Source organism: Mesoplodon bidens (assembly GCF_964165515.1).
Source record: "Mesoplodon bidens genome assembly, chromosome: 8".
NCBI lineage: Eukaryota > Metazoa > Chordata > Mammalia > Artiodactyla > Ziphiidae > Mesoplodon > Mesoplodon bidens.
The window spans coordinates 94287334-94302504 of record NC_138165.1 but is presented as its reverse complement, the minus strand read 5'-3'; the positions used below and the strand labels follow the sequence as shown (position 1 = coordinate 94302504).

Below are 15171 nucleotides of genomic sequence, written 5' to 3'. Positions count from 1 at the left end.
CTCTACAGGGAGGCTGGGTGGGGGGGTGGGGGGCCTCTGGAACCTAAGCTTTTCCAGTGCAGGTTTGCAGGTTCAAGGGCAGTACTGGTGCACCCTTCATCCCTCCTCCTCTCTTGTTTGGACTCACAGTCCAGAAACCCAGTGAATTCTCATGTAAGATAGAAAGATTTTCTTTATTAATGACCCCAACCGTGTTTCTTTAGATACAGGAGTTCTGAACTCAAATACTTAGGAGAAAACAAGTTAAGATTGCATTATCCTGCAACTCATTACCAGTAACATACTGCAAAGCAAAACAGCTTGGAAAAGAGGGGGAGGGGAAGGGGAGGGAGGGAGGGAAGATAAAGAAAAGGAATTAAGTTGATCAAGTGGAATTCTTTTTTTTCCTTTTTTTTTAATTCTTGGGAACCATGAAGTCCTTGCAAGCACAGCTCATTTTTGCAGATTATTTTCCAAACGTGTACAAAATGGAACCAAAACGGAGAATCCCTTAAGAACCTGAAGAGGTGCAACATTAAAAGCTACGATTATCCAGTAGCAAGTGTTCCAGCCTTCAGCTGCCAGCCGCTTCCTCTTCCTGTTCCCAAGAGTTAGCGGGATGAAAACGTCTTCCCCCTTCAAAAGCAGAGAGTAAGTGTGAAGGCTGGTTTCTGTTCACCTTTCCGTCCACCCCATGCTCTGGGCTAGGAATGGGGTCCCGGAAGAGACAGCAAACACGAGGTGGTAAGGCTCCTCAGGCGGAGGTATGTAGGAATTCCAGGCACGGGCTAAGGTCCAGCTTTCACAGAAATGTCTCATCAGCTCTTCCTCCCTATTGAATACTTCGGGCTACCAAGTAATACCTGTGCTAATAAGCCCACAAGGGCAGTAAATGTACCAAGTTAGACAGGAGAATCACCTGCCCACAATTTCTGGATGGCCTAGACCTATTTGCATTTCAGACTGGGCTCAATCCTCTTCCGAGTAAAGAATTTAGGGTCCTCCTACGCAGTTTATACCTTTTCGGGCTAGCACACAGCAGTTCCTTAAATCTTTCACCATGGGGGCAGGACCTTCAAAGAAGCAACCCTCCAAACTTCCAAGGTTAAAGGCGCTTCCTGCTGTCATGTGGTGACTGCACTCAGCCACAGAACACTTGCCAGACTTAAGGTTTCTGAGCTGGGGTGTCCTGTTCCACCCAGTTTTTTCCCCAGAATAGCCAACTTTGGGAACAGGCTGGTTCCCAAAGATAGGGGGTGCGCATCTGGTAAAGCATCCTGGAAGCTAGAGCTGAGAACTATGGGAAACTGAGGCAAAAATACAGGGGCTAAAACTTTCCTGCCCTGAATGTCTCATCCAACCCAAAATGAAACTAAAATATTTTGTTATCCATTCCCCAATAAAAAGCTCACGTATATTCAATTCAGGCAGAGCTCTGTGGGGTGCTGATGGTTGGCTTCTGAACATAGCAGACCCGCCACGCGCCTTCATGCTGCTCTGTGTTCTGAAACCTCACACAGCAGGGCAGGGGTCCTGGCTTCTCCTGCCCACCCTTGGGAACACGATCTGGTTTTCAGGGTGGATGCAGTTGTTTACCTCACCCCTCTCCTTTCTGGGGCCCACCTCTGCCAAAGACATCACAGGACAGAAAAAGGCAAAGCTGCTCCTCGTAAGTTCCAGGAAGGAGGCTTATGGACAATTTGCTCATTTCAAGGATTCATCTTTTCCCAGTCCCCCATCAGGACAGGGAATTGTCCCTGCCCTCTGTCCATTGCACTCGCTTTGCAATGACCCCCCAAGACCGCCTGCTGGCTGTGTTAACAGGGCAGGGGAGAAGCCCTGCAGGGAGACACTGGGTGGTGGCCGCCTGGTGGGCCCTTCTCCTCAATGGACAAGGCAGTTACAGGGCTGACGGTGACATGAGCAGCTCATGATGCCCAGCCTTCCTGTTCGGTGGGCGACAGGCTGGCCAGGTCAGGTTGCCTTCTGCTGGCTCACCTCCTGGCCTCTACTGAACTGCCTGTCTCTTCACTGGGCCTTGAAAGTGGCACAAAATTGGCTGCCTCGCACTCAAGGTCACCAAAGTGGCGTGGGTGAGAGAAGCAAGCAGGGAAAGGGGGACCTGTGAACTCCAGGACGGAGGCAAGGTCCTGCAGGGCAGCGGGAGCGTGCGTCCCCCAGGGCACACACCCTCCTGTCTCCCCACCTTGTGAGTTCTGCCTATTTTAGGGTATGCCACGAAGCTGGCATCTGCGGCTATGCCACAGTAGAAGGAATGATACTGCCACGGCACGTGGACACCTCTCTCCAAGCAGAGGATTGAGCTGTGGACTGAACACTCCGCCGGCTCTGGGCAGTGGGCGGAGCTATTATAGAGAAAGGCCTTTGGTACCCATTTCCTAACAAAGAGACAGGCAGCCTCTAAAGCCTGAAGAAGGCAGGGGTGACTTAACTTGTTCTGTATAAATGTCTGAGATTAAAAACCCTCTGCTCAGGCAACCAAGAGTCAGACACCTCTCTCATCCTGTTGAATGGCAGCAGAAACTAGCTTGATAGAAGAGGCCAGGGGAAGGAGTCTGAAGCCCTAGGCACACCATACCTACGAAGGTTACCCCCAAGATTACGGGGTGTTGGCAAATGCACTGGCTGCGAGGGTTGTGGGTAGGCTTAGTTCACCTCAAGATTTTTAATTCAGTGGGCACAAAAGACAGCAGATCAGCACTTATTACCCTATCTGGAGAACAGGACGGCTTAAACTTCACCAGAGGGGCACCCAAGATCTGGCACCTGGCACAGACCCAAATCCCCAGGCCTCAGACCATGCTGGCCTCCTGCATGCAGAGCCTCACACCATTTAGGGCTCTCATCATCTCCATCCCTGATAAAGGTAACTTCCTCTCCGTGCAAAATTCCTGCTGCCAAGTGGACCAGGAAAAAGAACACTTATGGGGTGGTTCCAGGCCTATTTACTCAACTCAATGTCCTTAAGCAAATTACTTCATTTCTCCAAGAAGACCTGAAAAGGACAAGACTGGCCCCTCAACTCAGGCCCAAAGAGAACACAGCTGATGTCAGTAAAAAGGTCCCCCTCTGTATTTTATCCTAGCTGCCACTCTCCTCGCTTATAAAGATGTAGAAACAAGGAAACCCACCGAGAAGCGAAAACCTGTGTGTCCCATCTTTAGTCTGCTGGGCAGCTACAGGCCCAACCCTGCCTGCCTCCCATGCAGCTACTGCCCAGACACCTGGGCCACCGACACCACCACCTCCTTCTTGGTGAGCTTAGGAGAGGAAGGTGGTCCTTCTGCAGGACGGTGCGACTCACGTGATTGTTTTCATTTCTTTCTTCTCAGCATCTGGGCGTGCACGATTCAGCACCTTGAGGAAGTCAGATGTTTTTGCCCGCATACGTGTGTGAATATAGGCCTGGAGGCAAACACAATGGGTACTGAGGCAGAGTCATCTTCTAGAAAGACAGCTTTGCTCTAATTAGCAGAAATTATCAGGAAGGTCTGGGCACATCCACCCTAGGGTTGACACAGGGCCATGCAAGGAAGCATATATTCACCTCTCTGCTATGGGGAGGGGTGAGAGAGAGATGGAGAAAGGCCATGATTTCTTGAAGCCTCTAGAACCACCTACAAGAGGTCATAGCAAGAGCCTGGACTACAGAGATGACCTCCTATGGCATCAGCTCTGGTGGTGAGAATGACCCAGAGCACAGGACACTGAGGCGCTGCAGCTGCTCTCACTCACCTTTGAGCACTTGATGTGGTAATGCAGGTAGTCCCGGAACGTGTGGATCAGGTTGATCGTGTTGTCTCGAGCACTGGCGTTGGTGTGGCGAGGGAACAGCACTGGGCGGCGGTGGGGGAGGGGGGGATAGGCAAGGCGTCAGGGTCTAGTAACACCAATGCCAAAGGGCGGGAAGACCAGCAGCCTACAGTCAGCTCCATCTCTCCCTCCTTAAGGACCGTCCACTCATTTCATTAGGCCTGGGCTTTGTCAGGGTTTCCTGCCAGTGAGTGCAAATGGAGGCGATCATGGTCGAAAACCAGAGCTCCTCAGGGAAAGGGTTTGGCCCTGGCATTCATTCCAGGGCCTGGTTTCTCTGGCTGTGCACTGTGAAATCTACTCCATCTGCCACACACCTATGAGCTCCTGCCTCTGCAGCTCAGCAGTCTCTCTGGAGGATGACACTATTGGCTACCTGGGTGGACTGTGGAGCAATCAGGATTAGAGAACAAAGCCTGCCTGTCCTAGGTCCTTGGTGCTGAAGCCGAGTAAGTCTTCAGAGAAACTAGATCCACAGAGGGTCATGTAGTCTGTGGTGAAAACCAAACAGGAAGGGAGAAGGATCTGAGCGCTCTTGATGAGGATGGGCGGGAGAAGCTGCTTTGGCTGGGGCTGAGAAAAGCCCCCCTGCCGCCAACCCCCTGAAGGCCTGTGCAGTCACTCGGCCCTGAGTCTGGGCCGACCCGCACACCTCTCCTTCTGGCTCCCTGGAGCCTTCTCTATCTCCTGCACCCACTCTACTCAGTGGTCTCACCATAAGCAAAATCCTCAAGTATAAAGATCTGTTGAAATGAAAAGGAATGCCTCATAAGAAAGGGTGGGACCCCTGTGTCAGCTTGCCCTGAGAGAAAAGAGCACCAGGCCAGGACACAGCTACATTGCAGAGGTCCTGAGATGCTAGTGACTGCAAGTTTACCATCAGTTTAGTTACCATAAAGAGAGATGCTGCCAAATTAAACTGTGGCAGGCTGCGAATTGTGAGCTGTGTGCCAAACTCAGAGACTAACATGAAAAAACAACGTATCTTAGATTTAATGAAACCTGGTAAATCAACTCACTCATCTTCGATAAACTGGTGCACCTTCAGCACTGAGGTGAATTAAAGAAAACTCCAGAAAGGGGGACATTTTAGTGGCATCTGGGGCAGTGGGTGAATAATGATGAGCCAGCTCACTAGGCTGAAGCAACTGTAAGAGGGGAGCACGTGAATTTTTTCAGGGGGAAAGTGGAGTAAGTGAATCATGGCTGGAGCTCTGGTCTAATAAGCAAAAAACCAAGAAACGCCAAAGGACACAGTATTCCCACCCAGCTGCTTAGCAATGCTTATATGGCCCTAACTTCTCACACTTGATATCACAGGCTACACTTTTTTCCTCAGGATTTAGGAAAAACAGGGAAAAAAGGAAAATGATTACTGTATAAAAATAGCACTCGACCTGTACTAGCGTCCCGTGGCAGGCCTCCTACAGCCATGGCAGCGGCAACAGGAACGAGCGATATGCCTGCTTTCGCCCCCACTCCCCTTAACCACTTCAACTGCAGTATGAACCCATCACGGCGCGCAAACGCAGCAACCCGCCCCGCTCACCGAAGGTAATGTAGCCGATGTTGTCGCCCACGGCGGCATCGGTGTCTTTCAGCTCCAGAGGAGGTTCCCTGTGGCTAAAGAGGACCTGTGGGGCTGTGTGGCTGGCTCTGCGTCCTTCTTTGAACTCCTGCCAGGATGAAGCAAAAAGCAACCAGAAGAGAATCTGGTGTGAGATGAACGGCAACTTACGCTCCAGGGTGTGCCCTATGGGTGTGACCTCTGAGCCCTCTGACCAGCAGAGGCTAAAAATAAACTACACCTAATGTGAAATATTACAAGTGCTGGCTGCTATCAATGCACTTCAGATTCAGAGGAGAGATCACAAAGTACTTAACAAGTCCGATCTTCAATGAGTGTGGAAAAGCACTGTTAATCCTTTTGCCTTTCTCTTGTTTTGGAAGAACACAGATGATAAAATTACTTATGAGACTAAACAGACAACAAATTGCAAAGCACTGGGAGAACCAGATTACATTCAGGATAATGACTACTGCTTATTAGTCTCTTTTGATTTAACGTGAAAAGAGGTTACATTTTCCAGGAAATTAAAAAAATTTCTGGGTGAACGGAACCCAAGCTTTAGCTTGATTAAGACCTCAGGTTGGGGACTTCCCCGGTGGTGCAGTGGTTGAGAATCCGTCTGCCAATGCAGGGGACATGGGCTCAATCCCTGATCCCGGAAGATCCCACATGCTGCGGAGCAACTAAGCCCGCGGCGCAACTAAGCCTGTGAGCCGCAACTACTGAAGCCTGTGTGCTCTAGGGCCCGTGTTCCGCAACAAGAGAACCCACCACAACGAGAAGCCTGCGTACCGCAACGAAGAGTAGTCCCCACGCAGCCAAAAAAAAAAAAAAATAGACTTGGAGTTGAAGTCTTAACTCATTTAACCTTTGCACACAAAGCCCCTTATGAGCTGACCAATTTTTCATCCCTCCTCTCACCCCACCTCCACTTCTTCCAGTTTCATGAATACTACGCTTTCTCTGGGCTCTGAGTCTTGTTGCACTGAGGTAACTTAGACCCTGTTACTGTTTAGAATTCATCAGTGAGAACTTTAGACCAAATTTAAGCCCTTCTTGGGAGAAGACAACAATGTTAAAGAAGCTGAGCTGTCTTAGTGTTCACTGAGAAAAGGAGACTGTGTGACATGAGAACTGGAAGTCCGACTTTTGATTCTCGCTCTAGAATGGCCGTGGATGAAATCACCACCACACTGCGTAAGAGCTCACCCTTGACAAAATGTATCCACCCTCACCAAACTACAGAAAAATGCCTAAGGAAGTAAAAACCAGGCCATTCCTTCCACGTCCTAATCTCCACATCTCAAGCTTTCCCAATCCATACATTCCTGTGTAAATAGACAAGTGATACAAGGCATCCCTGTCTCAACCCAGATCTGCAAGAACAGGACTAGATTTTCCAGCAATGCCAGTAAAACCGACGATCCAAATTCTCTGAAGGATGGAACCGAAGGCTTTCCAAGGCCTCTGAGTTTTATGAGTATACCGAAGGCACGTTATACAGCCATTTGGTCTGCAACGCTCTTCTACTGCTGCTCAGATATGACCTCTTCTATAACGCTATCTCCAATAGCCTGGGGGTAGCTGGCTGCTCTCCCCTCGGGGTTCCCATGTTTTTTTCTACAAAGCTCTACTGTGATACTTTACTATTCATTAATGCATCTGGCTTCCCCACCAGGTTGTAAAAGTTCCTCAAGCCAAGGATCCTGCTTTTATTCATCTCTGTATCTAGTCCTCTGCCCTTCAAAGAGACTGTCTAGCACATGGCTTGCTGAATGAAAGAAAGCACCTCTACCCTAGCTGACTTCAGTGCCAGTGTCAGGACACTGTAAAGGAGCAGGGACTATGTTTCCATTTGCAGGTAGGAGAATACACACTGATCAGCAAGCCTTCAGTAAATGAGGAAGGATAACACCTACGGAGGTCTAATGCCCAGTCTGGGATCTCGCCTGTTTCACCACCCTGCCTCCTGAGCTCACTGCGTGGCTTCTGAAGGTTGGTGGGAAATAAATTAACACCACTGGGTTAGATTAGCTCCCCTGTGAATTTTGTTCCCCGAAGGAATAATACTTGGAGAGGGAGGGAAGGATCCAAGATCATTCAAAATGGAAATTCTTAAAGCAAAGCTTCTGAGATTGCCCTTCTCTAGAAAATACCTTTCATTCTGCAACTGGGTTGGGAGGTTCTCTAACTTCTATCAGTTTTCCTCTTTAGCCTCGGGGGAGAAAACAGAACAGATAATAACTGCCCGCCACTATTTTCTTGTGTTTAGTAAGCTTCCTGAAGGCTCCAGTTCACTGGTACACGTGGCATTCACAACCAGCTGGAGTATTTGTAAGCCTGTGGTGACTTGGCAGCATCTCAACGGTTCTGTATACGGAAAGTGATACATTTCAAACATTTCAGACTTGGTTAACAATATACTTCTGACTTGGGGCTATCCTTTAGGCAATCTCATGTTTCTCCTTGGTTTTCTCTCTCACATAACACTTAAAAGCCAATCAACCCACCAACCAGCAGCTCTCTTTTCCTTAGTGTCTTTGTTACCTATGTATCAGCAATACTGCCTCTTTTCTCTCCCTCCAGCTGGGATGTCTTTTGAACATCACAATACTATTTCTTGCCTCCATCAAAGCACAACTGACCACAGGAAGTTTAGAATAAGCCCAAATATACACAGAAATTTAGTATACGATAAAGGCAGCATCTTAAAATCAGTAGTATAAACATGGGCTTTTAAATAATTGCTGCTGGGACCAGTGGGTAGCCACTTAGAAAAAAAGATGTATCCACCTTTCATATCATGTACCAAGAGAAACTCCACATAGGTAATAAGATTTATGTGTAAAATATGAAACTATAAAAACACCAGGAAAATAATACAGGTAAACTTCTTTATAACCCTGCAGTAGGGAAGGAGTTTCTAACTATGACTCAAAATCTGGAAGCCATAAGAGGTTGACCAATTTAACTACATGAAAATAAAGTTCTGCATGGGGAAAAAGCAAAACAAAACAACAACAAAAACTCACAAAGTCTAACGACTGACTGGAAAAAATATTTGCAATTCTTATCACAGAGAAAGGGCTAATCTCCCTAGTATATGAAGAAATTCAGAAGATCAATAACCCAACAGAAAAATGCGTAGGGGACATAAAGAGACACCTCACAGGAAACAAAAAAATAGCCTTCAGCATAAAAAAAGATGTTTTGACCTTGTTCATAAGAAAAGTAGATAGCATTTTTAACCTGTCAGATTGGCAGAAATCCAAAAGTTCAACAACACTTTGGGGAAATGGACACTCTCATGCATTGGTGGTGGGAGGGAAAATGGCACAACTTCTATGGAGAAGGGTTTGGCAATACCCTTCAAAATTACTCACTTTGAATCAGTGTTCCCAGTTCAGGAAAATATCCTATAGATATAACCCCACATGTATACAGGTAGCAAGGGGCCTCAAAAGGGGCATCTTCACAATTGCCTAAGAGGCAAACTGCTTCTGTCTTGTCTCTGAACATGGAGAAACCAGTGGTTTCCACTTAACTTCTCTTACTTACTGAACTAACTTAAAGATCTAATAATATAAAAAAATCCTAGCTCGCCATACTCCAATGTCCAAAAGGGTAACTATTGTTTCTATTGCTTTTCACGTAATAAGCGTTGAAATGAGGATATCTACCAGATTTTCGCTGGTGCTCAGCTCATATGCCTACAAAGATAATGCCCCAAAGCCGAGCACTAGGACATCCTTATGAGTGGGGAATGGAAACTCCCTGCTTTTTTCCTTATGGCAGCAATAAGCGTCCCTCCAAGTCTGCCTGCCAAATGACAAAAGCAGGGATTGTGTTCTGACCAGGCTGGAGGTGCATGCCAGCATGAGAAAACAAAGACCCACAGCAAGCAGACTAGTGACCACAAGGAACTTCAAACAGCCTCTCCAGGTCACAACACTCTGTGCTGGGCATCCACTGTTGTCCCTTCTCCTAGAAATTTAAAACAACTAGGCCTAGGACAACGATCAGATGATTTATTCTGGAGGGGAAAACCAGCAAAATAAGTCCCGGTTTCTACGGTCATTTCCAATAAATTACCCCAGCCTTGGAGTTTGGAGAGGGCGGCAGGGCAGGTGGCTTCCTGAGCACTGTCTTCTCACAGGTGCCAGGCCCATCACTCACTGGAGAAACCGTCAGTGCAAAAATGCAGACTTTCTGTTTCCTTTTAGAAGTGCCCTACCACATGTACTTTGAGGGAGAGCGTAAGTTCACATGCAGAAAAGAACACACAAAATTCTCCTAAGGAACAAATCTCCAGTACACTCTCCAAGATAAGATCTGTTTAAAGTATAAAAATAAGTTAAGATGTGGTCTGGAATAAAATGGAACAAGACTGGTAAAAAAACAGCCAAATCTAAATATATAGTTCATAGCTTTTAAAATTAGCTTGTCGGTCTGGATTTAGCCCAATTTCGGAGCTACTGCGTTTAATTCCCCTGTCAATTCTGCATAGAAACACATGAAATGCCTGCCGGAGGCTTTCATTTAGGACCCAAGATATACATATCTATATATCTATGTACATACACACACACTTTTGTAAGTTTGAGTACTCTCAAATGCTGTGTCAATATTCCAATTTTTCTGCACAGGGACTACAAAATTAGTTTCTGATTAATTAGCTTAAACACAGAAAGCCACTACATGGGCTTCCCTGGTGGCACAGTGGCTAAGAATCCATCCACCTGCCAATGCAGGGGATGTGGGTTCAATCCCTGGTCCGGGAAGATCCCACATGCCGCAGAGCAACTAAACCCATGTGCCACAACTACTGAGCCTGTGCTCCAGAGCCTGCGAGCCACAGCTACTGAAGCCTGCACGCCTGAGCCCGTGCTCTGCAACAAGAGAAGCCACCACAATGAGAAGCCCGTGCACGGCAACAAAGAGTAGTCCACGCTCGCCGCAACTAGAGAAAGACCGCGTGCAGCAACAAAGACCCAACACAGCCAAAAATAAATAAAATAAATAAATTTATAAAAACAAAAAACCCCAAAAAGCCACTACAGATGGATCAAACTGAGAATACCCCTTTTGAAGACTTCCCTAGCCACTTCGAACAGCTACACATAAAGTATTCTCACGATATTAAGCACAACTGTCTTTCAACTCAACCTGGCAAAAGAGATTCTGTCCCAGAATTCTTAAACCTCTTCACCCTGCTAAGGAACAGAATGAACGTACAAGTGTTCTGAAACTTAACCACTGTACTAGATTTTGAATGCTGAGCCATCTCAGAAGAAAGCAGCCAGGATACCACTTCACCAATGAGCTCTCATATCCTAAAGCCAGCAACTGGTTAGCAGACAGCATGACAAAGCCACAACAGGTGTGTTGTGTCAGACCTGAGTCCAACCGCACCAGAAATCCAATTACAAAATGTCCTGTTAAACCCCATTACTCTTCTAGCAGATGAGCTTCTTCTGAGGGAGGCACTCCCTCCATGGGGACCTCGGTCAAACTGAGGCCCCTTCTCTTCACTGTCAGTTCGACAACTCTAACCTATTAATGCATTACCTACTACTTAAGAATTTTCTCTAGATTCCATTCTGAAAAGACTTTATTTGGGACTAAGCCAAGCCAGTAGACCTTGCTAGAAACTTGAGGAAACTTAAGAGGGCAGGAAATGTGACCAAGCTTTAAATTAAAGACCCCACGGCAGGATGGATGCTTAATATTCAGTCATTTTGTTAGTATGTTTAATACTCAGTTCACCCTCTAGTCCAGTCCTGCAAAAGGGCTAAACCCACTAAGAAAAAACATTCAGCGAGTTTGATGGGGGCTGTTTAATCAAATCTTCAACAAGTTCCAACATCAAATGAGCGGCCAGTTCTATGCTCATGGTGTGCTTTGATGACAAGGTGTAAGTCACCAGGCCATGGTTCCCCCCAAGATGTCTGCTCCATACCTGCATGAACACCTTTCCAATGACCACATCGTCGTCATCCTTAAACACTGTGCTGAAGACTACTGTGACTCTGTCCTTTTTAGACTCAACATACCTGAGGGGAACAAAACCCATGAGAGTGAGTACAGAACCAGAACAGGGTTTTGTCAAGAACTTGCTCTACAAGTGAAGTAGGAGGGTAAAGTCACGAACCTGTTCATTCATAAAACAAGGTGTGCCAGTGAGACTAAGTATTTATGGCCAACGAAGTCAGTATAATAAATGCATGCCCTATGTGAGGCAAGAAATGAAAATCACCCAAAGTGGATGTTATTAACTTGCCTATATGCTACGACATGGAATCTAGAGTTAGTGATTCTCAGAATTCCACTTTAAAGAATGTATTTCTTTATACACTATGAGACTCATAGCATGTAGATGATCCAAGAGTTGCAACAACACGGAACCTACAGTCACCCTCTGCCTCCCGATTACCCAGCTATACTACTGAAGGGGACTCAAAATGATGGTGCCTTCAAGGAAAGCACTGGATTCTCTTTTCATCTTTTGCCAACTTTCAGTATCTGGAGACAAGGAGAAGTGGGCTTTCCCCCCCAACACTTACATCCTGGGTTAAAAAATTTTATGAGAAAGACACTCGGGGGATTCACACAATAGAGTTTAAGGTGTGACTTAGCCGAATGACTTTCAGTAAGCATGCGTGACAGCCACACCAGGCTTCAGGACCAAATTCTATACTCACATGGTCTCATCATCCCTATAATGGATAACTGCCCTGTTCTCTCCTTCCTTGCCCTCTTCTTGGAATTGGAAATATTTCTCAAAGACAGAGGCAAAACAGTTTCGTTTCAACATGCCAGCCTGATGCACGATGGAATCCTTGGATGCAGGCAGATTTTCAAGGTCATATAGCAAAGAGACATTGTATCCTGGAGGGGAAAAAAAAAACACCCAACAATTATATTAAAAAAAACTTTACAGGTTCTAATGACATTTTATTTTGTCTCAATGTCTATACTTTTAACCCAGGTAGAAAGCTGTCCATTCCCATCTACTTCAAAGGGCAAATGAGATGAAATAAAAAATCTTAATTCTTGAAGAATTACTGTAAATATATATATAGCTAATTAACAGATACTATGCAAAAATTTGAATCAATATCAAAGATGACTGATTACAAATAAGGAATGGGAGGAAGTCATAATCCTGGAAATTTCATTAGAAATTTCATGTTCCAGACATAGCTGTGAAGGGGGCTGAAGATGCTATCAAGCTATAATACGAGTTACATATTTTTCTCTGAGGTTTAACGTGCCAAGTGCCAACACGGCCAGCAGTTGGGTTGCTTTTTGATAATAAAATATACCCGCTTACATGCCATCACAAACCCTGAGGATGGAGGTAGGGAAAAAAAACTAAAAAGGAAAAAAAAAAGGGTACATATACCTCCCCAGGAGATTTGTGTACCCTGTAAAATTTTCAAGGTGTTTTAAAATATTTGACTTCATTTGATCTCCATAAGAATTCTTTGGGGACTTCCCTGGTGGCGCAGTGGTTAAGAATCCGCCTGCCAATGCAGGGGACACGGGTTCGAGTCCTGGTCCGGGAAGATCTCACATGCCGCAGAGCAACTAAGCCTGTGCGCCACAACTACTGAGCCTGCGCTCTACAGCCCGCAAGCCACAACTACTGAGCCTGCGTGTCGCAACTACTGAAGCCCGTGCACCTAGAGCCCGTGCTCCACAAGAGAAGCCACCGCAATGAGAAGCCCGCGTGCAGCAACGAAGACCCAACGCAGCCAAAAATAAAATAAATAAATAAATAAAATTAAAAAAAAAAAAAAAAAGAATTCTTTGGAATAGGTAGGCCAGAATATGGTTATTCTCATTTTAGAGGGAAAAAGAGGTTCAAAGAAGCAAAGTGCCAGGCCAAATGCAGCATGATATAAAGGTGGAGGCAACTCTTTTTTGAGCTGAACAAAAACTGGGTCCAAATCCTGGCCTTAACACTTCTGGCCTTGGACAAATTGCCTAACTTCTACAATTCCTGCATCTGTTAAAAAAAAGGGTGGTGAGTTGGGGGAGGCTGCTGGGAGAATTAAAAGAACACACAGTATTTAAAGTGCCTGGAACACAGCAGGTCATCAATAAACGGGGCAGAACAGGGACTGAAATCCGAGTGTACTGACCACTACACTATTCTGCCTCCTTTATAGCGTGTCCAGTACAAATTCCAACAAGGCTGGGATGCTTTATTTTATAATCCAGCGATATAATACCTGCCCCAAAGCCTACAGATGATTCTGCAAGAGTATCTGTACATCACCGAGGATCATTTCATATTCTAGACAACTGATAGAAATAATTTTGCCAGAACTGTATAGATTTCACATTTCCAAGTATCTTAGACCTTTATACTTTGTTACTATTTAATTTTTTCCCGAAAGCATTCCTGGGGTCTGTGTTTTTTGTTGGCTCTATCCTCACTGAGAGCACTGGCTGGCTATCTAAATCTCTGTTCTAGATAGTGCTTAGCACAATTTTGGCACTCCAATATTAAATAATACCAATCACCATTCCATTTTGGATACCTGAAAACCAGATAAACAAATAGACCACAAGATTAGATTAAAAAAGAAAATATTTAAATTTGAGGTTTGCTAGTTTTAAGAAGCCAAATAAAACAAACTAAATAAAACTATAACTGAAGCCAGACTTAAGTACAGCTTCTGACATGATGGACAGAACATACTGAAAATGAAGAAAGTAAAAATCTAGTATGCCCTGCTGAGTTTTCCAAACTTGCCTAGATAAATCCATAGAAAAAGAGGAAGAAACATGCTACCTTCACATGTTTTTATACTTTGCACTTGTCTGAACACAAGGTCTGCAATTTGGTAGCGTGTGCTTTAGCACAGGAAGTGGAAGAAAAGGCCCAGAGACAGAAACATAAGCTCTCCGAGTTATACTCTGCTTATTCCGATAGATTTTAGGATCTGAGCGGTGACAAGCATGTCCGAGAGTTCCTTTATGCTTTTTCTGCTATAGTTCTTTTTTTTTCGTTCTTTCTGAAATTCCTTGATTCCTCTTAAAGCCTACAGTGTTATTTATCTTTTGGCTTTTATTTCTGAGATACGTTTGTACCATCAATTTGGGGATTAACACATTTCAGTATTCTTTAGGAGTGCAAAGCTCACATCCGTAAATACTCCTAGTAGCAAGTTACATTCCAAAGGCGCTTTTTCTTTATTAGATATTTTGTTTCCAAAGCAGCATATAAGGGTCACAGGAAGGTATTCTAATGGGAATAGTGAGGAGGTGTCATGTTGTTGTTGTTTTTTTGTGTGTGTGCGGTACGTGGGCCTCTCTCTCACTGTTGTGGCCTCTCCCATTGCAGAGCACAGGCTCCGGACACGCAGGCTCAGCGGCCATGGCTCACGGGCCTAGCCACTCCGTGGCATGTGGGATCTTCCCGGACCGGGGCACGAACCCATGTCCCCTGCATCGGCAGGTGGACTCTCAACCACTGCGCCACCAGGGACGCCCTGTTGTTGTTTTTAAAGTAACTTGTTAAAAGAGACAGACACACCTTCCTTTTTAGAAGGATTTGTTAGTCAAGGTACCACAGTCACAGGATTTGAGTAACAAATATTATGTTCAAACAGTCTTACAACTTGGTCCTGACTATGGGGCCCCGGCTAGACACCTCAGGATTTGAAACTACCACTTAATTATAGGGATAAAAATACTGTTTATTTTTTTCTACTTTAAACTTCCTTTAAAGCTGTGTAACACAGCTGTTCTAATCAAGGATGGCCATGGTGCTTTCC

General features: G+C 45.5%; 1 protein-coding gene across 3 annotated transcripts in view; it reads right to left on the bottom strand.

The window, feature by feature from the left end:
- Nucleotides 1-154: 154 nt before the first annotated feature.
- The window catches only part of ARPC2 (actin related protein 2/3 complex subunit 2), a 55755-nt gene continuing 40738 nt past the window's right edge, over nucleotides 155-15171 (bottom strand). For all 3 annotated transcript variants that reach the window (XM_081242919.1, XM_081242918.1, XM_081242920.1), the window contains 6 exons: nucleotides 12085-12271; nucleotides 11343-11436; nucleotides 5363-5489; nucleotides 3736-3836; nucleotides 3305-3405; nucleotides 155-615 (listed from right to left, as the gene is read on the bottom strand). In XM_081242919.1, coding sequence (XP_081099045.1) covers nucleotides 591-615; nucleotides 3305-3405; nucleotides 3736-3836; nucleotides 5363-5489; nucleotides 11343-11436; nucleotides 12085-12271 — 635 coding nt within the window. In that variant the 3' untranslated portion in view covers nucleotides 155-590. The remainder of the gene's footprint in view (nucleotides 616-3304; nucleotides 3406-3735; nucleotides 3837-5362; nucleotides 5490-11342; nucleotides 11437-12084; nucleotides 12272-15171) is intronic.